The sequence below is a fragment of the Rhinolophus sinicus genome, linkage group LG12 (genome assembly GCF_036562045.2).
Source record: "Rhinolophus sinicus isolate RSC01 linkage group LG12, ASM3656204v1, whole genome shotgun sequence".
Lineage (NCBI taxonomy): Eukaryota > Metazoa > Chordata > Mammalia > Chiroptera > Rhinolophidae > Rhinolophus > Rhinolophus sinicus.
Window position 1 is genome coordinate 270,196 of NC_133761.1, and position 23,352 is coordinate 293,547.

The 23,352-nt window shown below is 61.1% G+C and overlaps 2 protein-coding genes across 9 annotated transcripts; one reads left to right on the forward strand and one right to left on the reverse strand.

The window, feature by feature from the left end:
• Positions 1-1,076: 1,076 nt before the first annotated feature.
• On the forward strand, positions 1,077-12,098 carry CPSF1 (cleavage and polyadenylation specific factor 1). 2 transcript variants are annotated; one of them, XM_074316513.1, is made up of 38 exons: positions 1,077-1,205; positions 1,298-1,456; positions 4,171-4,198; positions 4,290-4,432; positions 4,537-4,617; positions 4,725-4,876; positions 4,958-5,104; positions 5,307-5,446; positions 5,517-5,627; positions 5,716-5,809; positions 5,910-5,997; positions 6,074-6,196; positions 6,274-6,325; positions 6,405-6,499; positions 6,568-6,642; positions 6,716-6,796; positions 6,880-6,969; positions 7,172-7,282; positions 7,359-7,500; positions 7,581-7,759; positions 7,850-7,986; positions 8,060-8,234; positions 8,318-8,524; positions 8,624-8,713; positions 8,791-8,934; positions 9,011-9,163; positions 9,734-9,850; positions 9,923-10,013; positions 10,094-10,178; positions 10,273-10,414; positions 10,506-10,658; positions 10,736-10,912; positions 10,996-11,062; positions 11,140-11,187; positions 11,271-11,426; positions 11,510-11,639; positions 11,733-11,871; positions 11,959-12,098. In XM_074316513.1, exons 2-38 carry the CDS (start codon positions 1,313-1,315, stop codon positions 12,004-12,006), a joined length of 4,335 nt encoding a protein of 1,444 aa, XP_074172614.1. In that variant the 5' UTR covers positions 1,077-1,205; positions 1,298-1,312; the 3' UTR covers positions 12,007-12,098. The 2 variants fall into 2 exon arrangements, with proteins under 2 accessions (XP_074172614.1, XP_074172616.1); XM_074316515.1 differs by having other exon boundaries at positions 1,186-1,205; positions 1,298-1,592.
• On the reverse strand, positions 12,082-23,286 carry ADCK5 (aarF domain containing kinase 5). 7 transcript variants are annotated; one of them, XM_019717130.2, is made up of 15 exons: positions 23,146-23,285; positions 16,091-16,197; positions 15,156-15,305; positions 14,706-14,781; positions 14,369-14,569; positions 14,141-14,281; positions 13,894-14,007; positions 13,665-13,796; positions 13,516-13,599; positions 13,321-13,402; positions 13,176-13,254; positions 13,003-13,094; positions 12,673-12,925; positions 12,468-12,584; positions 12,082-12,373 (listed from the first exon to the last, which is right to left on the reverse strand). In XM_019717130.2, exons 1-15 carry the CDS (start codon positions 23,155-23,157, stop codon positions 12,268-12,270), a joined length of 1,746 nt encoding a protein of 581 aa, XP_019572689.2. In that variant the 5' UTR covers positions 23,158-23,285; the 3' UTR covers positions 12,082-12,267. The 7 variants fall into 7 exon arrangements, 5 of the variants coding, with proteins under 5 accessions (XP_019572689.2, XP_019572688.2, XP_074172691.1 ...); XM_019717129.2 differs by having other exon boundaries at positions 13,176-13,402; XM_074316590.1 differs by lacking the exon at positions 23,146-23,285 and adding an exon at positions 22,045-22,171 and having other exon boundaries at positions 13,176-13,402.
• Between the last annotated feature and the right edge of the window lie 66 nt (positions 23,287-23,352).

Below are 23,352 nucleotides of genomic sequence, written 5' to 3' on the forward strand. Positions count from 1 at the left end.
ATAGGACACAGCTCCCTGCCTCCCGGCTGAGGCAGTTGGTCGCCAGTCAGCTGCTCACAGCAGCTCACGGCAGCTTTCGCTGGCTGCCAGCTGCTCACACTGGCTTCCAGCCACTCCTGGTAGCACACAGTAGCCCACGGCAGCACACAGCAGCCCATGGCAACCAACGATGGCTGCCGGCCACTCACGCTGTGTGCTCATGGCAGCACACAGCGGCTCACGGCAACCTCTGGTTGCTCAACCTCCAGCAGCCCAGCTCCAGAGAGAGCTGTTCACAATCGTAGTGGTAGAGGGTGCAACTCACTGGCCCATGTGGGAATTGAACCCGCGACGTCGGGCCTTAGGTCTTAGGAGGGCAGTGCTCTAACCACCTGAGGCACCAGGCCGGTCCTCGTTTTCTTATGATTCCTTTTCTAAGGCCCAGGCCTGTCTCAGTGTGTTGGGCTTGTCTCTACCAAGGGAGGTGAGGTCCTGGCTCCGGGAACCTTGAGGTGGGCAACTGTGCCAGACCTGAGGAGGGCGCAAGATCTAGATAAAATCGCTGCCCTGGGGGGAGGGGCTCACGTGGTAGAGGGGAGGACTGGAGGACACCTGGCCACCGAAGCTAGGAGGGTCGTGCGCCTGCAGTGCCTGTATTTTGGTGGTGGTAGGGGTGGTGGCGCTCTGCGGAGAGAACGCTGAGCAGAGACAGGAGGCAGCATCTGTCCCTGAAGCTTGCACAGCGCGGGACTGGTCCAGCCTCCTCCACACTGGCGGTACTTGCCCGGCGTCCTTCCCTCCCAGCCCCACACTTGGAGGCTCAGGCTCTCCTGGGTCACCCGAATCTCAGCTCCTGGCACAGCGCCTCTTACAAGGGGGGTTGGTGGAGGAGACTCGTCTCTTATGGGGAGATTCTCCACGTGCACCCCATCCGGGGTCAGGCAGAGGACCCAGCCGGCTCTAAGCCGCCGGACGCCCGCCGCACTTCCAGCCTAGCCCCTCGTTCCCCAGGCTGTGGGGCCCGGGTTCTTGGGGCTCTGCACGCGGAGACGCGAAACCGCTGGGCTACCCTTGGCCGCCGCCGGCAGCTATCGCCCCCGGCAGCCGCTTCCCCGTGGCGGGCCTGCGCAGGCGCAGGAACCGGAACCTCGGTGCTCAGCTTCCGGGCCCGGCCGGAGGGTGTTCATCGACGTCCCGGTCCCCCGCGAGCAGGTTCCAACTGCCAGGTGGGCGGCGGGCGGCGGGCGGCGGACGGCGGGCTGAGGGGATTCGGGCGCGGGCGGCCCCACTCATCCTGTCGCCTTCCGGCCCCGTGCAGCCCGGGCTCGGCGCCATGTACGCCGTGTACAAGCAGGCGCACCCGCCCACCGGCCTGGAGTTCTCCATGTACTGCAACTTCTTCAACAACAGCGAGCGCAACCTCGTGGTGGCGGGGACGTCGCAGCTCTACGTGTACCGCCTGAACCGCGACGCCGAGGTAGGTCCGGGCCGCGCCGGCCTCCCGACAGCTCGGAGAGATGGCTGCCCAGTGGCAGACGGAGAAGCGCGACCGGACACGTCCAGGGCTTGTGTCCAGGACCTGTTCTCGCCGCTGCTACATGTTTCCGCCTCCGGTGCGCTCCTGTGGGCTTGGAGCCCTGCCCTCGTGCATCTTATTTGCTCTTTGTTTTTCACCGGTTAAATGATGTGAACACCTGCTGTGTGTTAGGTAGTAGGAATACACTGGAGAACAAAACCTGCAGAAAGCTGGGGCAGGGTGCCTTCCCTAAGTACACAGAAGAGGTAATGAAGGAGGCAGAGTGTTCCCAGCGGGCTGACCAGGAGAGCCTCTTGGAGGCAGAGTAGGAGTTTGTCACGGGAAGGACATTGGCAGCAGTTTTAGTAAAGTGTGATGAACTCATCAGTAGAGGAAAGAGGATGCTTAGATTGCTGGAGGCATGAGAGTTAGGCCAGAAGGCTTCTTGCAAGAGGCAGCTTCTTCTCTGTTCATGAAGGGGGGGAAAGACTTAGCCAGGCTCGGATGGGGAGTGAAGAGTGCTCCAGGCATTAGGAACAGCCTGTGCACAGGCCAGAAGCAGCTGAGGGTGGGGAGGGCCATGCGAAGTTGGTCTGGAGTGTAGAGTGGAAGAGGAGAGAGTCAAGTGAACATGGACAGCTCTTGGAAGGAGATTTGTGCACAGGGAAGAAAGGAAATGGAACAGTAACTGGCTGGAGAAGGTTTTGTTTTAAGATGAGCGAGACAGTAGCACATTTGTGCACCGAAGGCATTGCGCCCCTGAAGTGGGGGCTTGCTGTCCGAAGCTCACTGAGATCTAAGGACGCTTTCTACATCTTTACAAGTTGTGAAAATTCCAAAGGAGCATCTTCAACAGACCAGATTGACTGAAAACCCTAAGTCAGTTATTTGCTCCTTAATCCTTTCCAGGAAAGTTTGCCAACTCTTGCACGAGAAGGTAAAGCGTCAGGCAGCAAGAGATGGAGAGAGAGCTGGAGGCTGGTCGTTGAGTGGGTGAGAGCATTCAGGACCAGTCTGGTCATCACTGCAGAACAGACTGCTCTGAGGTTTCAAACAGCCTGTTCCCGTGGTTGCACAAGTGTGGGTGGGTTGGGAGTTTGAGCAGGGCACAGCCCAGACCGTGGGGGACACCTGGCCTCTGCTCTGTGAGGTCTGGGAAGAGAATGGAGAAGCTGTGTAGGAGATAGGCAAGTGCATGGCCCGGGGCAGGTGTAGTGTGACAGCTAGCAGCGAGAAAGGCCCCTGCGACCTTTACGAGGAAAAAATATATAGCACTTTTTAAAAATTTTAATAAGAGTCCCAAGTTAATAGAAAATACTAGGAGTGCCAAAAAAATGTGTACACATGACTTGTATTCATCTTTTGTTATCGGTATATATTGAGTATTATAATTTTAATAATAGTTTTTTCCTTTCTTAAAATGTGTATACATTTTTTTTGGCACCCTCTGTATATCATGGTTATATGGGAAGTCTCATTGTTGTAGAGATGTCAGCCATTCCCAAATTAATCCATACATTCAGTGTTCTTTGTCTCAAAGTTACAATAAAGTTTCTCACTAGATTTAGTCATTTGATTCTCAAATTTACATGGAAGAGCCAAAATTTAAGACTATCGAAGACAGTTTTAAAGATGAACAAGGTGGTGTACTTGCCCGACAGGGGTATCAAGAGGTTTGTGTGTGTGTGTGTGTGTGTGTGTTTTGTGTGTGTGTGTGAGCGCGCACATGCGTACATGCTTTAAAGCTGCATTATTAGCTACATGGAAGACCAATTTAAAATAACGCTTTACTTTTGAACTGTTCTTTTTGTCATGAAATATCCTTTTTTATCTCTAGCATATTTTGCCTTTAAGATCCACTTTGTCCAACAGTAACGTGGCTACCCCAGCTTTTTATTGTTGCATGGAATAACTTTAAAATCTGTGCCCTTATATTTAAAGTGACTCAGTAGCAAACAGTGGGGTGTTTTTTTGTTTTTTTTTGTAGCTTTTGTCTTCTCATTGAATTGCTTGTCTACATGTGATGTGATTTTCTACGCAGTCGGGTCTGAATCACCATCTCACTCTGTGTCTTTCTGTTATTCCTTTATTTTTCCTGTTTCCTTACTTTGTCTTGGATTAATCAGGTATTTTTATTTCATTTTATCTTCTCTGTAGGTTTTTCTTTATGCATTTTGTGTCATTTTCTAACGAGTTACATTAGCAATTACAGCAGGCCTCTGATTTATGATAGTCTAGTTCAAATGAGTACTTTTGCTCCAAATGACATGAATCCTTGTAAGGCTCTAGCCCTGTGTACCCCTTATCCTTTGTTTTGTGGTCACATGTTTCACTTCTGTGGGGCAGAGCCAGGCAGGTTTGGGGTGCACAGAGCAGCTGTCCAGCCAGCCTCTCACCCTGAGTGCTCCCCGTGTTAGGGTGGGCTCCTCAGGAGAAGCCTGTGGCCTGGTTGGGGTCCCAATGTGAGTGTGACTTTGTCCATGTTGGACTGGGGTGTGCATGGCTGTCTCCAGGAGTGCCTGGTCATGTGCTCCCCACAGCAGTGAGGGTTCAGTCAGGGCTGCTGGTGGCAGAGCCAGCCCTGGGTGGTCTTTCCCCATTGCCCTCCATGAGGTGGGGCCGCCAACAGCAGCAGTGTGGCGCTTCACTCTCTCTCCTCTTCCTCCCTCCTCCAGGCTCCAAGCAAGAATGACAGGAGCACAGGTGAGCACACGGTGGCCACCCTGGCCATGCCCCTGGGGCTGTGGGTGGCTGGGGTGGGAACCAGACCTGTACCCACTGGCCTCTCCCCCAGAGGGGAAGTCCCACCGGGAGCACCGAGAAAAGCTGGAGCTGGTGGCTTCCTTCTCCTTCTTCGGCAACGTCATGTCTATGGCCAGCGTGCAGCTGGCAGGTGCCAAGCGGGATGCCCTGCTGCTGAGCTTCAAGGATGCCAAGGTGGGCGGTGGGCTTGGAGGGGGGCGCAGGTGCTGGAGGCTTGGTGGGGATCCCCGGCACGGCGGTACGTAGTGGTGGGTGCGATTGTGACTTGCCGTCCCCAGCTGTCCGTGGTGGAGTACGACCCGGGCACGCACGACCTGAAGACGCTGTCTCTGCACTACTTTGAGGAGCCAGAGCTGCGGGTAGGCCCAGCCGCGCCTGTGCCCCATGCTACCCTCCCCTGCCCCTCCCGCCCAGCCCGTGCCCTCCTGCTTCCCGGTGTCTCCCACCTGATGCCTCTGCCCCTCAGGACGGGTTTGTGCAGAACGTGCACACGCCACGTGTGCGTGTGGACCCTGACGGACGCTGTGCAGCCATGCTCATCTATGGCACGCGTCTGGTGGTGCTGCCCTTCCGCAGGGAGAGCCTGGCCGAGGAGCACGAGGGGCTCATGGGCGAGGGGTAAGTGTGGGGCCGGGCGTGGCGGGGGGCTGCCAGAGCCGAGGTGCCTCCACCTCCGCCGCTGAAGCCCCTGGCCCCCAGGCAGAGGTCCAGCTTCCTGCCCAGCTATATCATCGACGTGCGGGCGCTGGACGAGAAGTTGCTCAACATCGTGGACCTGCAGTTTCTGCACGGCTACTACGAGCCCACCCTGCTCATCTTGTTTGAGCCCAACCAGACCTGGCCCGGGTGAGGCCTGCACTGTGGGCTGTGGCGGCCTCCCTGGGGGGGCCGGCCTGTAGGGGGCAGGACCTGTGGCAGGGCGGGACTTGGCAGTCTCTTCGTGGGTGGGGACTGGTCCCCTGCGAGTGGGTGGGCCTGTGTGAGGGGGCAGGAGCAGCCTCATGGGGATGGGAACTGGCCCTTGCTGACCGACTTGCTCCTGCCCCAGACGGGTCGCTGTGCGGCAGGACACTTGCTCCATCGTGGCCATTTCACTGAACATCACACAGAAGGTTCATCCCGTCATATGGTCCCTCACCAGTCTGCCCTTCGACTGCACCCAGGCCCTCGCTGTACCCAAGCCCATAGGTGAGGGCTGTGTGAGTAGAGGGGTGGCATGGAGGGCACAGAGCCCTGCCCACCAGCTGTTCCTTTCCAGGTGGGGTGGTGGTCTTTGCTGTCAACTCACTGCTGTACCTGAACCAGAGTGTCCCCCCTTACGGCGTGGCTCTCAACAGCCTCACCACCGGCACCACCGCCTTTCCCCTGCGTGAGTGCGGGGTGGGGGCGGGGCTGTGGGTAGTCTGAGGCAGGGCTGGCGTGTGGCTGCTGGGTCGGCCTGACACCTGCCACAACAGGCACCCAGGAGGGCGTGCGGATCACCCTGGACTGTGCCCAGGCGGCCTTCATCTCCTACGACAAGATGGTCATCTCCCTCAAGGGTGGCGAGATGTGAGTCTCCCCCTCAGTGAACCCTGTGCCCCGTTGTGTCCTGAGTCCCCTACCTCGCCCCTGCGACCACTGCCCCAGCTCATCGTCCTCCTCCTGGCAGTTACGTGCTGACCCTCATCACCGACGGCATGCGCAGTGTCCGCGCCTTCCACTTCGACAAGGCTGCCGCCAGTGTCCTCACCAGCAGTGTGAGTGGGGCCTGGGTGGGTGGCCCTGGGCCTGGGCCTGCGCCTGCGCCTGCCCTTACCACCCACCCACTCTCAGATGGTCACCATGGAGCCTGGGTACCTGTTCCTTGGTTCGCGCCTGGGCAACTCCCTGCTCCTCAAGTACACAGAGAAGCTGCAGGAGGCCCCGGCCAGCACCGTCCGCGAGGCCGCTGACAAGGTAGGTGCTTGGGGCTGTGGGGGCCCTGCCCTGTGCGGGGTGGCTTCAGGGATGCTCAGTACCCTCCTGCCTCACAGGAAGAGCCTCCGTCAAAGAAGAAGCGAATGGACTCCACAGTGGGCTGGTCAGGTGAGGCACAGGGTTGGATGGGAATGGGGGTTGGGGCTGGTTGACCGGGGCAGCTCAGATGTGCTTTCCGGTGCTGCAGGGGGCAAGTCGGTGGCGCAGGACGAGGTGGATGAGATTGAGGTGTACGGCAGCGAGGCCCAGTCGGGCACACAGCTGGCCACTTACTCCTTTGAGGTGAGGTTGTGTGTAGAGGGGGCGCCTCCCTGGCTGGCTTGCCCGCCTGACCACTGCTGTACCCTCAGGTGTGTGACAGCATCCTCAACATTGGACCCTGTGCCAATGCTGCCATGGGCGAGCCTGCCTTCCTCTCTGAAGAGGTACGCAGGTTGGGAGAGGTGGGGTGCAGGGCTTGCACGGTGGGGACCCGGCCTCACCCCAGGCCCCTTGCAGTTTCAGAACAGCCCCGAGCCAGATCTGGAGATTGTGATGTGCTCTGGCTACGGCAAGAACGGGGCCCTGTCAGTGCTGCAGGTGTGTGGGGGCGGGCGGGGGTGGAGCCTCCGGGGCTGGGGAGGGGGACCTGGGTAGATGGATACGCCCCATCGTCCTTCCAGAAGAGCATCCGGCCCCAGGTGGTGACGACTTTTGAACTTCCTGGCTGCTATGACATGTGGACAGTGATTGCCCCTGTGCGTAAGGAGCAGGTATGTGTACCCCAGGCTGGCAATGGCAAGGAGGCCCTGAAGGGGCAATGACCGGCATTGCCTGCGTGTGGCGGCCTGGGGCAGTGGGGCCAGGACCAGAGGGTGTGTCATAAGCTTGTTGGCTCGGTGGAGGGGCTCCCCGGCTCTCCAAGTACCCCTGGCTGGGTGGGTGGTGGGATTTCTGCTCTTTCTGCCCTCACAGGAGGAGCTCCCCAAGGGCGAGGGTGCAGAGCAGGAGCCCAGTGCCCCCGAAACAGATGACGACGGGCGAAGACATGGGTTCCTTATTCTGAGCCGGGAAGACTCCACCATGGTGAGGGGTGGGGCCCAGTCACCTGGGGCAGGGACCTCCTGGGTGAGGGGTGCGTCTCACCCTTCATCACCCACAGATCCTGCAGACTGGGCAGGAGATCATGGAGCTGGATACCAGCGGCTTTGCCACACAGGGCCCCACGGTCTTTGCCGGAAACATTGGGGACAATCGCTACATTGTGCAAGTGTCACCGCTGGGCATCCGCCTGTTGGAAGGAGGTGGGCCAGCTGGGTGGTTGGGCGGGCAGGCTGGCTGGACAGCCTGGGGGTGGCCTGACCTGACAGCCCTGTGCCGGCAGTGAACCAGCTGCACTTCATCCCGGTCGACCTGGGTTCCCCCATCGTGCAGTGTGCCGTGGCTGACCCCTACGTGGTCATCATGAGTGCTGAGGGTCAGGTCACCATGTTCCTGCTCAAGAGCGACTCATACGGGGGCCGCCACCACCGCCTGGCGCTGCACAAGCCCCCACTGCACCACGTAGGCTTCCCTCCCCCACCCCCTGGCCGCTCGGTGCCTGCCCCGCCCGCCCCTGCCTCTCCCCTGAGCCTGCGCCTCCTCCCCCTGCAGCAGTCCAAGGTGATCACACTGTGCGTGTACCGAGACGTCAGCGGCATGTTCACCACTGAGAGCCGCCTGGGCGGGGCCCGCGATGAGCCGGGGGGCCGCAGCGGCTCCGACGCAGAGGGGCAGGGCTCAGAGACCAGGTGTGTGCAGGGCCAGGGTGCTGGGGGCTGGGGTCCCTGTGACAGGCCACCCGTGACGTGTCTGCCTGCCCAGCCCCACTGTGGACGACGAGGAGGAGATGCTGTATGGGGACTCCGGCTCCCTCTTCAGCCCCAGCAAGGAGGAGGCCCGCAGGAGCAGCCAGCCCCCTGCGGACCGGGACCTCACGCCCTTCCGTGCCGAGCCCACCCACTGGTGCCTGCTGGTGCGGGAGAACGGAACCCTGGAGGTAGGTGATGCCCTGTGTACCCATCCCACCCCCTGCCCCACCCTTCCCCCGCCCCACCCCTGCTAATTGCCACTGCCCCACAGATCTACCAGCTCCCTGACTGGCGGCTGGTGTTCCTGGTGAAGAACTTCCCTGTGGGGCAGCGGGTCTTGGTGGACAGCTCCTTCGGCCAGCCTACCACACAGGGCGAGGCCCGCAAGGAGGAGGCCACGCGCCAGGGGGAGTTGCCCCTCGTCAAGGAGGTGTTGCTGGTGGCCCTGGGGAGCCGCCAGAGCAGGCCCTACCTGCTGGTGAGCACAGGGCAGCGCCACTGTCCATGTACTTCCCTGCCCCGTGCCCCGTGCCCGTGCCCGCACTCCCTGCCCTGCTGACCCATCACTGGCCCCCAGGTGCACGTGGACCAGGAGCTGCTCGTTTACGAGGCCTTCCCCCATGACTCGCAGCTTGGCCAGGGGAACCTCAAAGTCCGCTTCAAGAAGGTGCTGTGGTGTGGAGGGCAGGGGGCGGGCCGGCTGGCCTTACGGGAGTCCCAGCCCTCACGCTGCACCCCCGCCAGGTTCCCCACAACATCAACTTCCGTGAGAAGAAGCCCAAGCCATCCAAGAAGAAGGCAGAGGGCGGCGCTGCCGAGGAGGGGGCAGGGGCCCGCGGGCGCGTGGCGCGCTTCCGCTACTTTGAAGACATTTACGGCTACTCGGGGGTAGGCAGGCAGCATTGGGGGAGTCTGCAGGCGGTGGGGCCTTGCCCCTGCGGCCTCCTCACGGTGCCACCCCCAGGTGTTCATCTGCGGTCCTTCGCCCCACTGGCTCCTGGTGACAGGCCGGGGCGCCCTGCGGCTGCATCCTATGGCCATCGATGGCCCCATCGACTCCTTCGCCCCGTTTCACAATGTCAACTGCCCCCGCGGTTTCCTGTACTTCAACAGACAGGTAGGGGCCTGGCCCAGCTCCAAATGACAGGTGCTGATGCTGCCCAGGGCAGGAGCAGGTGCTGGGGCCCAAAAAATGAGGCCCCCGACTGCTGGGGACAGGGCTGTCCAGAAGTGAAACCCGGGGCTTAATGCTGCCAGGGTTTTGAGGCTGGGGGTCAGGAGTAGAGGCTGCAGCCCACGAGTGCACCTGCCTGGGTGGCCGGGGTCCAGTCACTGCTCTGCGCCTCGGCCTGATTCTCACTCATTATCTGTCACTGAGGTGATAGCAGTGATCTCTTCAGGCCACTCTGAAGCCTTGGTGACAGCGGTGCTGATACACCCAGGACTGGGTGAGGGAGAGTGGCTGGGCCCTGGCAGGGGCACCCTCAGCTGTGCACACGCCAGTGGGGCCAGAGTGGGCCACTGTCTCCCAGCCCTGGTGAACCTGAGAAGGCACAGCAAGCCACAGCCCCTTGCCCAGCCCACTCCAGCAGAACTGAGGGCTGGCCCCAAGGAGCCTGCCGAGGCCTGGGGTTACTGGTTTTGCTTTCAGTGGAGCCAGGCCTCGCTGACCCCTGCACCCCCCTAGGGTGAGCTGAGGATCAGTGTCCTGCCTGCCTACCTGTCCTACGATGCCCCGTGGCCTGTCAGGAAGATTCCGCTCCGATGTACAGCCCACTACGTGGCCTACCATGTGGAGTCCAAGGTCAGAACCCCCTCAAGGCCAGGGGCCTTCTGGGCCTGGCCTCCGGCGTGTGTGACACCTCCACTCCCCCAGGTGTATGCTGTTGCCACCAGCACCAACACGCCGTGCTCCCGCATCCCACGCATGACGGGCGAGGAGAAGGAGTTCGAGACCATCGAGAGAGGTGGGAGGCGCCCAGAGTTGGGCCTCCTTTTGGGGCTGCCCTCCCCCCCGGCCCCCTGACCACCGCCCCTGTCTCTGCAGATGACCGCTACATCCACCCCCAGCAGGAGGCCTTCTCCATCCAGCTCATCTCCCCGGTCAGCTGGGAGGCCATCCCCAATGCCAGGTGAGGCTGGGGCCAGTGGGGCTGGGGCCAGTGGGGCTGGGGCCAGTGGGGCTGGGGCATGTCCGCGACTGCGTCCTGACCCAGCTTCATGCAGGATTGAGCTGGAGGAGTGGGAGCACGTGACGTGCATGAAGACGGTGTCACTGCGCAGCGAGGAGACTGTGTCCGGCCTCAAGGGCTACGTGGCTGCTGGGACCTGCCTCATGCAAGGGGAGGAGGTCACCTGCCGTGGGCGGGTAAGGGGCTGACGGGTGGGGCCGACGAGCGGGGTAGGATCACAGTGGCCTGTGCCGTCCCCATGTCACCCACTGCCCTCCCTGCTTACAGATCCTGATAATGGATGTGATCGAGGTGGTGCCTGAGCCTGGCCAGCCCCTGACCAAGAACAAGTTCAAGGTCCTCTATGAGAAGGAGCAGAAGGGGCCCGTGACCGCCCTGTGCCACTGCAACGGCCACCTGGTGTCGGCCATCGGCCAGAAAGTGCGTCCCTCCCCTCCCCTGCCTGCCTGCCCGCCCTGCCCTGGCCCACCGCCAGCTGCCACCTCTGCCATCCACAGATCTTCCTGTGGAGCCTGCGTGCCAGTGAGCTGACGGGCATGGCCTTCATCGACACCCAGCTGTACATCCACCAGATGATCAGCGTCAAGAACTTCATCCTGGCCGCTGATGTCATGAAAAGCATCTCACTGCTCCGCTACCAAGAGGACAGCAAGACACTGAGCCTTGTGTCCCGGGTACCTGCGGGGCTGGGTACACGCTGGGTGGGTGGAGTGGCTGCTGGCTGCCAGTCGCCTGATGTCCCTCCACCCATCCCCAGGACGCCAAGCCCCTAGAAGTGTACAGCGTGGACTTCATGGTGGACAATGCCCAGCTGGGCTTCCTGGGTGAGCGAGCGCAGGTGGGCCTGGGGGCGGGCCCCTGACACTTGGGGGTGGCCAGGGCTGACTGGGCTCTGTTCCAGTGTCTGACCGGGACCGCAACCTGATGGTGTACATGTACCTGCCGGAAGGTGAGTGGACTTTCTCTCCTCCCCTCTGCGGGGCGGGGTGGGGCGGGATGAGGCAGCCGTGACTTGATGTCCCACTGGCCTAGCCAAGGAGAGCTTTGGTGGCATGCGCCTGCTGCGGCGGGCGGACTTCCACGTGGGCGCCCACGTGAACACCTTTTGGAGGACCCCATGCCGAGGGGCTGGCGAGGGGCCCAGTAAGAAGTCGGTCGTGTGGGAGAACAAGCACATCACGTGGTTTGGTGAGCCTCGGGGCAGGATGGAGGCGGGGGGGTGGGGGGGGGGTGTTGTGTGGTCAGCCTGGCTCACACTGTGCGCCCTGCAGCCACACTGGACGGTGGCATCGGGCTCCTGCTGCCCATGCAGGAGAAGACCTACCGCCGGCTACTGATGCTGCAGAATGCGCTGACCACCATGCTGCCGCACCATGCCGGCCTCAACCCCCGTGCCTTCCGGTGAGTGGGCCGCCCCCTCCCTGCCATCAGCCCCCGGGTCCCTGCTGCCTCCCCACTGTCTGCATGCTCCCCATGGCCTGCATGGCTTCCCAGGATGCTGCACGTGGACCGGCGCACACTACAGAACGCCGTACGGAACGTGCTGGATGGGGAGCTGCTCAACCGCTACCTGTACCTGAGCACCATGGAGCGAGGCGAGCTGGCCAAGAAGATCGGCACCACGCCCGACATTGTGAGTGAGCCGCCCGCCCCGCCGGCCCCACCCTCCCTCTCCCTGCCCTCACCTGCCTTCCACCTGCCCTCCCTGCCTCTCCCATAGATCCTGGATGACCTCTTAGAGACCGACCGTGTCACCGCCCACTTCTAGACCCTGGTACTGGATACCACCGGGGCCCCTGTGCCCTGCCACACTCCCTTTTTGTACAAAAGACAAGGAAAAAGATTTGTTTGATTTGAGAAGAGCGTGTGGTCATTGGGACTCATCACCCCGGCCATGGTCAAAGCCCCTGGGCGTCCCCCATCTCCAGGCTGCAATTGCTCTGGTGCCCCAGGTCTTGGGCGTCCACCTCCAGTCCTGGCCAGCACTGCCAGTCCTGGGCGAGCTCTGCCATCCACCTGCACCCAGGCGCTAGGTCTCCAGGTATTCGTACAGCTCCTCGGTGCTGGGCATGAGGCCCAGGTGGGCCAGCACTCGGACCAGGAGGGCGGTGAGCCGCATGGACAGGGTCTCCAGCCTGGGTGGGCCGGTGGAGGAGGGAGAGGGGGAACAGGTCCGTAGGGAGCAGGCGCTGGCGCCCCTTGCCCGTTGGGCCCCTCCTGTCCACTCACCTCAGGGCCACTTCAAACTTGAGCGTCTCCCAGACCACCCTGGCATGGCGCCGCAGGCTGGCGCGGTGGACACTCGGCTGTGCTTCGCCTGCCAGGCGGCTCCAACCTCTGACCGCGCTGTGAGAGAGGAGGTCAGCCTGGCCCCGCCCCACCCGGCTGGCCCCGCCCCACCCGGCTGGCCCCGCCCCACCCCGGCCACACCCACCTCTTGGCCATGAGGAAGTAGCGGTCTACCGGCGTGCCCAGGGCCGTGTTGATGGCACGCACGGTGTTGACGTTGCGCAGCACGAGCAGCATGGGCCGCGGGAGGGCCTTGAGCACAGCCATGATGTCCTCAAAGTGCTCCCGCGCCATGGCCTGCATGTAGGCCGCCTCCTCGCGGCTCAGCAGGTGCGAGCGCCACAGCTGCCCCAGGCGCACAGGCCTCTGCATGAGCACCTCGGAGAACAGGAAGTAGTCTGGGTGTGTGTGTGGGGGGAGACTGAGCCAGGCTGTGCGCCCCGCCACGTCCACACACAACACGACCCGGCCTCACCTTGCACCCCGAGTGCTGCCGCGTTTGCCTTCATCGCTGCGTCGTCCCTCAGAATGATGGCCCGCCACAGCTGGCACAGGGCTGACCGGTCCCTGTGGGGGCCAGACTGAGCCCAGAGACCCAGGGCATGGGAGGCCGGGCCCCAGGGCCTGCCCCCACCCCGTCAAGCTTACTTCTTATCCAGGAACTGGTAGAGCCCATGGTCCAGCAGCACCAGCTGTGCCTTCCCATCCGGGCCTTTCCGCACCAGAACTAGGGACACAGCACATTGGCTCAGGCCAGCCCACACCCACACCCGCCCCCGGGGGCTTCTCCTACCATTGCCAGGGTGGGGGTCGGAGTGGATGAAGCCTGTGTAGAATATCTGCTCAGCAAAAGCCTGGATGAGCTTCTCTGCTATCTGGGGAGAGCACAGCACTGTACCACTGTCACCCCTGCATCCTCAGGTGTGCACACGACAGGCACTCCCCTCCCTCCCTCCCTCCACTTTTGCTCTGTACACACAGCACTCACATCCTTCATGGCCAGCCCCATGGACTTGATGGCCTCCACGTCATTGACCTTGCAGCCCTCACAGAATTCAGCTGTCAGCACACGCTGGGGGCGAAAGAGAGGCTGAGCTCAGGCCTGTACACCCCAACCCAAGAGGCGGCCCAGCCCACCTTGCTGGATGTGTCCCAGTGCACACGGGGGACCACGACATAGTGGAACTGCTTCAGGTCCCGCGCACAGCGCTCAGCGTTCCGGCCCTCATTCTCAAAGTCCAGCTCTTGGGCCAGGGTCCCCTTCAGGTCCTGTGGGCCACACGGGCAGTTAGGGGTCCAGTTGGGGGCAGCACGTGCTGGTCTGTGCAGGGCTGCACTCCCCGGCCTGCCTGTGGGCAGCGGTTACCTGCAGGACCCAGCTGAAGCCGAAGCTGGGGTGCATGAACTCCACGAGCCTGAGCAGCAGCTCCAAGGTGTGGATGTCCCCGTCAAAGCGGTCCCGCAGGTCGATGTACTGTACCTGCACCGGGCAAGGGTGCAGGGAGGACCGGCTGCCACCACTGCCCAGGCCTGCGCCACCTCCCAGCCTGGTGCACTTCCCGGCTGGTCACCACTGCTTCGGCCCGCTGCTGTGCAAGGAGGGCCCCACATACCTTCACAGCCACAGCGGTGCCATCATGCAACCGGGCACGGTGCACCTGGGCCAGGCTGGCAGCAGCGATTGGCTGGTAGTCAAATTCCTGAAAGAGCTTGTGGGGCGGGGCCTGGAAGTCTTCAAGGAACAGCTCGTCTACCTGACGGGAGAGGGAACGTAGGGTGGCATGGGGGCCACCACCAGAGCCCCCACCCTCAGCCTCTGTGCCCCCAAGAGCAGGGCTCACCTCCTGGAAGCCACGCGTGAGGGCCCTGTCCTCCAGCACACGCAGCGTCCTAATGTACTCTGGGGGCAGCAGGTGATTGAAAGAGCACAGCCCCTGGCCCAACTTCACATACAGGCCCCCGTTGCTGATGGCCCCGGCCACCAAGGCATCGGCTGCCCGCTGGTGACATGCAGACATCACCTCCACGTACCCCGGGCTGTTCTACCACAGGCATGAAGGGAAGGGATGGGGGCGGGCAGGCGCCTCCTCAGTGCCCCCAACACCCACCTTCTCCAGGGCACCCCCACCCCCACACACTGTACAGCTGCCCGGCTGCAGCCCAGGACTCACAACAGACCTCTTCCACCCCTCGCAGGAGGACGTTTGTGCACCACCAGTAGTCCAGGGAGATCTTCAGGCCGACCCTCAGAGACCTGCCAGCAGAAGCCACCCTCAGCCTCCACCAGGCCAGCACTCGGGTGCCTGGAGGCGGAGGGGGGCTCGTGCAGCGTGGCCACCAGGTGAGTCTCAACTCCCAGGCTGCACCCACTCCTCCCCTTGGTCCCTGAACACCACTGACAGGACAGATGGGGATTGAGAGCTGGGGTGCGGGCTTCAGCCCTAACAACCGGGTACAGTTTCTTTTTCATTCTTTTAGAACGTTCATTATGAAAGAAAACCCACTCACGACCGGGCACAGCTGTGATGGCTGGTGAGCCAGCCACTGCTGCGTCCAGTGTGGATGGCTTGCTGCAGTATGCCCGCAAGGACCCTGACAGGAAGAGGCCCGCTGCGCTGCCCTGCCCACCTGCAGAAGCGTCCAGCACCGTCCGCCACAAGCCGCATCCTCCTCTTCTCTTGCGGCTCGGCTGTGAAGTAGCGGACGCCCAGCAGAAGGGGCGCCCCCACGGCCGTGGCGGACAGCACCTTCCTCCACAGGGGCTGCGGCCTCCAGGACCTGGAGGGACACGGGCACGGCCCCATTATTTCCCGTGCGCCCCTCCAGCCTGCATGGCGCTTGCGGCGAGATCCGGGCCTACCCCACAGGCACTGAGGCTGTGCTGGAGCCTCTGCAGGCAACTGTGTGGTCAGGCACCAGCGTGCTCTCATCCAAGTCCCCCTGCCTGGGCCCCACAGTCACCAGGAAACCAGTGGATGGAAAAAGCAGCTCCTCGGCTTCGTGGGAAATCCATTCATGGGACCAGGGTTACTGACGCTGCAGTTCCTGCACCGTCCACCTGCTGGCGGCCCAGCTGGCTGCAAGTGGCAGGACGGCAGAGCCCCGACGAAATGTGCAGGTAACACACACTGGATGCAGTACGAGTTCAAGACAAGCCAGAAGCAGCCCAATCCAGAGGGAGCCCAGGACGTGTTGGCCCAGCAGGAGCCCCAGCGCCCTGTCACATGTCTGCCCGCTGTCCCCAGCCACTGTGTCACCAGGCCTGAGTCTCACAGGCAGCCCTCTCCCCACCCATCCTGCCCACTGGTTCAGGCCTTGAACACTCCTCCCCCATCTCTTGCTGCCCTGCGTCTTGGTTGGGCCCTACCCTCCTCCACTCTTTTCTTCGGCTCATGCAGCTCTAGCTGCAGTGCACTCCCCACGCCGCTGTCAGGGTCCCAGCCCACCACACCCAGGAACAAACACATCCCGCCTTGGGGTGGGAGTACAGAAAGTCCAGCTCTGCCTGGCGGGGCATGTGCCCAGGGGGTGGGGGTGTGTGACTGCAGCTGCAGAGAACTCACCACCGTGCAGGTGGGGCCCTGAGGTTTCTCCTGAGGACGGCAGCAGGGGACGGCTGGAGCTTCAGCCTGCTGTGCCGCAGGACAGAGTAGAAGTGACAAAGCTGAGACTGCAAAGTGAGCAAACGGCAGAGGGTCACATGAGGCAGCAACATGGCCTCCACCCGAATGTCACCAAAGCATGCCAGTGCCTCCTGACCTGCGTGTGGCACTTAGCAATGCAGAAAGCTGCACCTGCAGGAGGGACGCTGGTCTCCAAGCGTCACGAGAGGGAACGGCTGCAGGTAGTTTGCACTGGGGCTTCCACCTCGGTCACTGCAGCAGGTCCCAAGAAATGCCTGCCCTTGAATATCCCCTCTGTCCCTGCCCCTGACACTCTCTCTGTTGGGGTCCTGGGACCCATCCTTTACTATTTTCTACTGCTGACAGCACTGCCCAGCGGCCTTAGGAAGGCATCCTGCATTTCAGGAACAAGTGTCAAGGACGCTCGTTGACACGATCAGGAAGCTGGGAGACCGCCGCAGGGAGCACAGACCTGGCCCTGAGTGCAGGTGGGGGCGTGAGGGACTTCCGCTACAGTGGCCCCGGAGGTGGAGAGCCGGAGGAGGGTGGGAAAGGCCGTGTGGACGTGCGGGGCTCTCCTGCGCTCACTGGCAACCTTGGTCTCCCCATCTTATCTGAATTATGCATCTTAAGAGTTTCTCATGGCAGCTGGTTGGCTCATTGGTTAGAACACGATGCTCATAACACCGAGGTGGCCAGTTCGATTCCCACATGGGCCAGTGTCCTCTCAACCACAAGGTTGCTGGTTCGACTCCCACAAGGGATGGTGGGCTGCGCCCCCTGCAACTAGCAACGGCAACTGGACCTGGAGCTGACCTGCGCCCTCCACAACTAAGATTGAAAGGACAACAACTTGACTTGGAAAAAAATCCTGGAAGTACACACTGTTCCCCAACAAAGTCCTGTTCCCCTTCCCCAATAAAAAAATAAATAAATAAAAAAATTTCTCAGCCATGATACCCAACTGCAGATCTTAGATTTTAGGGAAAGGCAGCCATTTCAGTGAGTCGGCTGCAGCACAGATGCTAACACTACCACTGTGAACACTTGGCCAAATGAGGGGCGGATGTTCCAGTCCCTCCGGCCAAAGTACACTGTGAAGACAAGTCCAAGGACGGCAAAATCACACGAAAGTCAAAGGAAAAGGTCCATGACCTATTGTCCCATGAGTAGGACGGGCGGACAGATAACCCCCCCAGCAAGGCCACACAGCGAGGGCAGGTCCTCAATGGGACAGGCAGGCCTGAGGCCAGCAGCGGGCAGACTCGGGGGCCCGAGCCCCTAGGCTTTCTGTACAAGAGGGGAGGCAGCACATCCCTCACCTGCACTCCCTGTGGCCACCTGGCAGCACACAGGCCATGCCAGGCACACAGAAGAGGCCCAGGGGACGCTATCTGTGTGCACACAGCTGGACAGTTGCTCAGGACACGGCTGGGTCCAGGCTGGGATCCCAGCCACATCACCTGACAAGATGGGGCTTGTAACAAGCAGATGTGCCAGGATCGGTGAGCCCCGCTGGACCCCAGGATGCAGCTCTGCCCAGGCTCCCTGCAGACCCCTCCCCACTCCACACCTTCTGCGCATATCCACCAGGCCCTGCAGGAGGACCAGCCTGACAGGGCCTCGTGTGTGCCCAGGACCACAGACAGATGCAGCAGGCATGGGCTGCAGGGGGGATCCTGTGGCCTGGCAGCGAGCCCAGCAGGACTGCTGTGTGGACACTGCAAGGCCTCCTGGGCAGAGGGCACAGCGTCAGGGACAGCCCAAAGCCAGGGGGGTACAGGGCGATTCTGCTGAGGAGATAGGCTTGTGGCTGAAAAACGTGCAGGGGGAGGGAGTTGCGGGGGGCTGCCCAAAAAGAAAAGAGGGGAGCCAAGTGAGCTGGAGCCAGACTGGGCATCCCTAGGGCCCTCACCGGGTGCTCCTGCAGGGAGGGATAGTGTGTGGGGGACATCAGCCCTGTGGGAAGTGGGGGTGAGTGCCCAGTCAGAGGGCTCGGGGTGAGCATGAGGAGCTGGGCAGATGACCCGAGGCCACGCCGGTGACGCCACTGTCCCCTGGCTTGTGAGGGTTCTGCTGTGATTCTGATCTGAATAAGAACTGACTATGGCTGTCAGCTGCCACGCTCAACAGTCGTCATCAGTGACCCTGAGAAAACCCCAACAAGCAGATCTGAGGGTGGCCCCCTCTCTCTACAGCAGCTTGGCCTCTTCAGGACTTGGGAACCACTGGTGCTGGGCACAGCCACGTGTCCGGTCTCTCCACTGCTGTAAATAATGGCAACTTTTCATAGCAAGATGATACAAAGCAGATCACGGGAAAAACATGGGAGGACTATTGCAGTTCAGGAGGCCAGACAGATGGACACCAAGTGCAAAGCACAACCCAACCTCGATCTGAAGACAAGTCTGAATACGGACAGGACACGGGGACCACGGGCATGCCCCTTCACTGCGTCGCTATAGTGCACTTTTTACAAACGGAAGGCATGTGGCAACCCAGCATCGAGCACGTCTATTGCTGCCATTTTCCCAACAGACTCAGGTGGTGGGAGCATTTTTTAGCCATGAAACATTTTTCAGACATGACGCTCCCGCACACATCCCGGACTGCGGTGTAGTATGCACGGACTTCTGTTGGCACCGGGAAACCAAACGCTCATGTGCCTGGCTTTATTCCGATATGTACTTTGTCGCGGTGGCCGAGACCTCCGCGACCTGCCTGTACTGTTAGTGTTTGCAGCATGACAAGGTTACCATGGTTACCTGAGAGAATGGCCCTGTTTGGGGGACACACACTGTTTAGAGGTTATGTGTCAAAATTTCTGTGACTTACTGTCAAATGGTCCAATGACAACAAAAAATATATATTTTCTAACAGCAAGAAAAACTACAGCAAGATATTAACAATGAGCAGACCAAGGTGGTGGGCATCTGGGTAATTAATTGTCAAGGAACCATTCTGGCAGCTTGTCCCTACACTTAGATGTTTTCATGACACGGATACGAGGCATCAGCCACTCTGCTCGCAGTCCCAGCTGGGAAGGTGGCATTTCAGAGCTGGGGCAGGGTTTCCCACCTGGGCAATTCTGTGCCGGGACATCGGGCACTGTCTAGAGACACGGTCAGTTGTCACACTCGGTGGAAGGGATGTTCCTGGCATGGCCTGGGCAGAGGCCAGGGCGATGGCTCCACACCAGCCAGTTGGTGCCCCGCCCAGGCTGAGAAGCGAGGGGCAGACACCGGACCCAGGCTTCACGGGCTGGCACTGCAGTCTGGTTCCAGCACGTACCTCCCTCTCTGTGCCTCAGTTTCCCTGTCTAAGACGTGGGGACCACTGCCCGGGAAGCAGGCCTGGCCCACGGCCCACACAGCACAGAACTGCGAGCTGTGTGCACGGTAGGCAGGGAGACGCACATGTGAGGTCACCCCCACACGTAGGATCAAGGAGCGGCCAGCCTCTCCCAGGCCCTCCTCCTCCTGGGCTGAGCCACTGGCTTGTCCCCAAAGCTTTACCTTCCTCCCAGCAACCTGCCCCCACCTCACCTAACAAAAAGTACATACTTGTTGAACTCTGTTATAATAGCTCCCCACAGCTTTTATAATAGCAGGAAAAAGGGGGTTTGTTTTGCCCAGAAGACACTATTTCCAACACATGAAAAGAAAAGCTTAGAGATGGGTTATATGCAGAACAGAAGAGACACAGACTGAAAGGCCAGCCAAGTGGGGTCTGCTGCAAACTGCAAACCCCCCTTGGGGCCCACGATTCAGAAGCTGCACCTCAGCAGACTAAGAAGGAAGCCGGCCAGAGGCGACCATGAGCATTCTGAGATGCAAGCGTTCAGGAGAGGAAAGGCGCAACGTGCCTCAGTCTGTGAGAGCAGTGCAGGAGGCCTCCGGCTCAGGGAATGTCAGGTCAACGCTGAAGCGAAGCCCACGGCCCAGCTGCCCCATCACACGACTCCCAGGTGCCCCTGGGAGGGCTCACCTCCAAGTCCCTCCACCTGGAGAAGGCCCACCAGGGAGGGGCACAGCCCCCGCCAGGTGCCAGCTGGTCAGTGGTCCCAGCGAGAGCACACGGGATACAGACGGCACAGAACTCAGAGCAGCCTGTGCTGAGTGCCGAACTCTGCGCTGGAGCACACAGGTCTGGTCCACGGGCCTTGCTCCTTCACCCTGAGCCCGGTGACCACCACCCCCAACACCTCTCATGTCTGAATAGGAGGTAATAGTGTCCACTCTGCAAGGCTGCAAAGGTGAGAGATAGTGCAAATAAAGCACCTCACTCAGGGGCTGGCATTTAATAGGTGCTCAACAAAAGCTGGGCGGCTACTACAGCTGGGCTCCCACAGGCTCGGGTGGGGCGCCAGACCAGAGTCCTCAGGAACCGCCTCCTGTTGTTAACTTAGGACGCCACACAGTAGGGCCCTGGCTGTCTCGGCATCCCCAGCACGGACCCCTCAGATACACTCCTGTGACAAAGATCCCCCTAGTAGACACTGGACAGCCCATGCAGGGGCGGACCCAGGCCCATTCCCCAGGCTGCAGTCCTGCCCGGAATGCCCTTCACCGCCCTGATTCACCAGCGTTCCCGTCTTGCCCCCACCCACACCTGATACATGCCTCTCCCACTGTCCTTATCACAAGGAATGACTGAGCAGGGCCCACCTCCATCAGGTCTGTACTTTTAGGCCCTGGCACAAGCTAAACAAAGCAGAAACTCCACAGGGCCTGCTGACCTGCGATAAGCATTACTAAGCACAGAACGAGCCAGAGCGCACGGGGCCCGAGCGAGGAGGCTAGCTGAGCAACAGGCGGGAGGAAGGCCACAGTCAGGCCAGACGGCAGTAGCCTGGCCCTGCACAGGAATCCAGGGGTGAGGCCTCATGCTGACAGCTCCACAGCCCCCACCGGGACCCACAGGCTCCTTCCTGTGTGGGATGCCCAGTGCTTCCCAAAGGGTCCCCATCATACAGGAGACATCTCCAAAGCCCAAGGAGGTCATGCAGGGCCGAGCCTGCAGCCACACCTCCCAGGAACCAGCCCAGGGCAATTTCTACCACATCACTTATAACTCAGACCACACCCAGAACTTGAGCACCAGGGTAGGCCTGGAGACAGGATGCCCTCCCACACACCAGCACCTTCTCACCAAGACAGGTGTGCGCCCCGGCCGGCCAGGCCTGCTGGGCCGGCTAACACGCCCCCCAGCACCCCCTCACTCCCAAAGCCCCAGTCTGGACAAGGTGAGATGGGCTTCCTGTACCGCCGCCTCCCACGCTTTCCTAGAGTATGTCTGCATAAACCGAGGGCTCATTGGAACTCAGCTAACAACCACAAAGCAGCAAACAAAAGTGAGGGGTAGCGCAAACAGACATTACAAAGCTCACACGCTTCGTGTGTACTTCAACACAGAAGCAGGGGCTGTGTGGTCAGGGGGCAGGCACCCGCGGAGCTGTGCTTTTCTAACAGCCTGTAGATCAGATGGCAAATTAGAAGGAAGATGAGACGCCACTGCAGACAAGCCAGCCCACAGCAGTAAGAACTACCGCCGTCTCCCAATGGCTCCTGAGACAGAAAGCCCACAGGAACCCAGGCCGTTAACGGCAGGCTCAGCAGCCCTATGCACCTCAGCAGGAGGAAAGCAAGACACAGAAAGGTCCTGTGGTAGGAGCAGGAGCCCGGAGAGGGGCCTGGACGCCATAAGCGCCCAGCCTTTTCTCTTCCAAGGGCCTGTGACCTGTCAGGACTCAGAAGCCGCACTCTGGGTGTGAGTCTGCCCATCTGCCCCCTCGTCTGGAGGATTTGGTGATCTGAATAAGTGAAGAAGCTTTATAAACTGTCAAGTGCTGCCCTAAAGGCCAACTCGGTGTCTCTGCCTGACTGTCACAGTACCTGCTTCATCACCTCAGCCCACGAACACCCCTCCGTCCTGGAGCCACAAGCCACCGAGGTCCACGGAAACTCATTTGTCCTTAGTATCGAAGTCTACAAGGCTCGGCTTCCTGGCAACAGACCCGCGCTACAGAAAACCCCCAGTTGAAAATGCTGATGAACCCCCCTCAGTGTCTTCAGCTCTATGAGGAAAGGGCCAGATTCTTGGGGGAGGGGGCCGGAGGGGGTAAGATCAGGTCACTAATGACGGCCACGGTTTAGGTGCCATCCCTAATGCCACTGATGCAACAGGATGGGAGGCCCAACCAAGGAACAGGAGTGGAAAGTCATCTGCTGTTCTCAGGGTCACAAGCAGCACGAGTCGAGCGGGCAGCCTGGGGCGCGAGTGTGGGAAGGCCTGGCGTGGGGGCGGGGGCGGGGGGGGTGCCCCTGAGCCCACCAGCGATGGCCACCCCTCACGTCCCTCAAAGTCCTCTTAGCTCCGGAGAAGCAGGGGCAGGCGTCAGCTCAGCACCGTGTGAGGGGTTGCTGACCAGGGAAACGGGTTCTCCAGTGAGTGAGCAGTAAAGGAAAGACAGGGAGGGATTCGGGTCTGGATTCTGGCCGAGTCTGAAGCCGTGAGGGGTGTAAGGCGGCCACGGGGGCGGGAGAAGGGGTGTCCGTGAGCCCAGGAAGCGGGCAGATGGTTAGCAGCGGCCTTGGGAAAGGGTGTCTCTCAGGGAAAGGGGTGCCCATGGGGGATAAAGCGAGAGGGCTTCTGAGACAGGTTCCTAGCTCCGTGAAAGTGCTTCTGAGGAGAAGAGAGCTCTTCGGGGCGTGCAGGGAAGGCGCGCTCTCGGTGGGCTCCTGAGCGGCACCCAGCGTCTCCCCAACAGGGTCTGGGGGTTTAAAAGGGAGCCCGAAGGGCAGGGTATCTGAGAGCCCTGCGGGTCCCTGACGGGCGCGGAGGGTCTCTGGGGGTGAGAGGGTCCCTCACACGGCCCGGGACGAGGCGTCTCTGGCGTGTGCAAGGAGTCGGGTCTCGGGGCCCTGACGGTCCCGGGCAGGACGCTGATACAGGCCGTGGGACGGGGCGCGGGGCCGTGTCGAGCGGGGACTCACCGGTCGCCACATGTTCCCAGCCGCCGCTCCGCTCCCGCTCGGCGTAGGCTCGCGTCGCCCCGCCCAGCAATCCCTGCGGCAGGGACGCAGTGCGCACGCGCAGCCGCCCGCGGCGATGGGCGGGGACTGGAGCCACGCCCCGACCTGCCCGCGTCCGCGGCGGCGCAGCGCCCCCTGGCGGTCCGCCGCAGCCTAGGTTTCGGGCTA

Coding starts and splice junctions, on each gene's coding strand:
- ADCK5 (XM_019717129.2), bottom strand. Junction 14,782..15,155: donor GGTGCTGGACGCTTCTGCAG/GTGGGCAGGGCA, acceptor TTCTGCTGGCAG/GTCTCTGAGGGTCGGCCTGA. Junction 13,095..13,175: donor TACCAGTTCCTGGATAAGAA/GTAAGCTTGACG, acceptor TGGCCCCCACAG/GGACCGGTCAGCCCTGTGCC.
- CPSF1 (XM_074316513.1), top strand. CDS start 1,313: ATGTACGCCGTGTACAAGCAGGCGCACCCGCCCACCGGCCTGGAGTTC. Junction 7,283..7,358: donor GCCGGGAAGACTCCACCATG/GTGAGGGGTGGG, acceptor CATCACCCACAG/ATCCTGCAGACTGGGCAGGA. Junction 8,714..8,790: donor TCAAAGTCCGCTTCAAGAAG/GTGCTGTGGTGT, acceptor CACCCCCGCCAG/GTTCCCCACAACATCAACTT.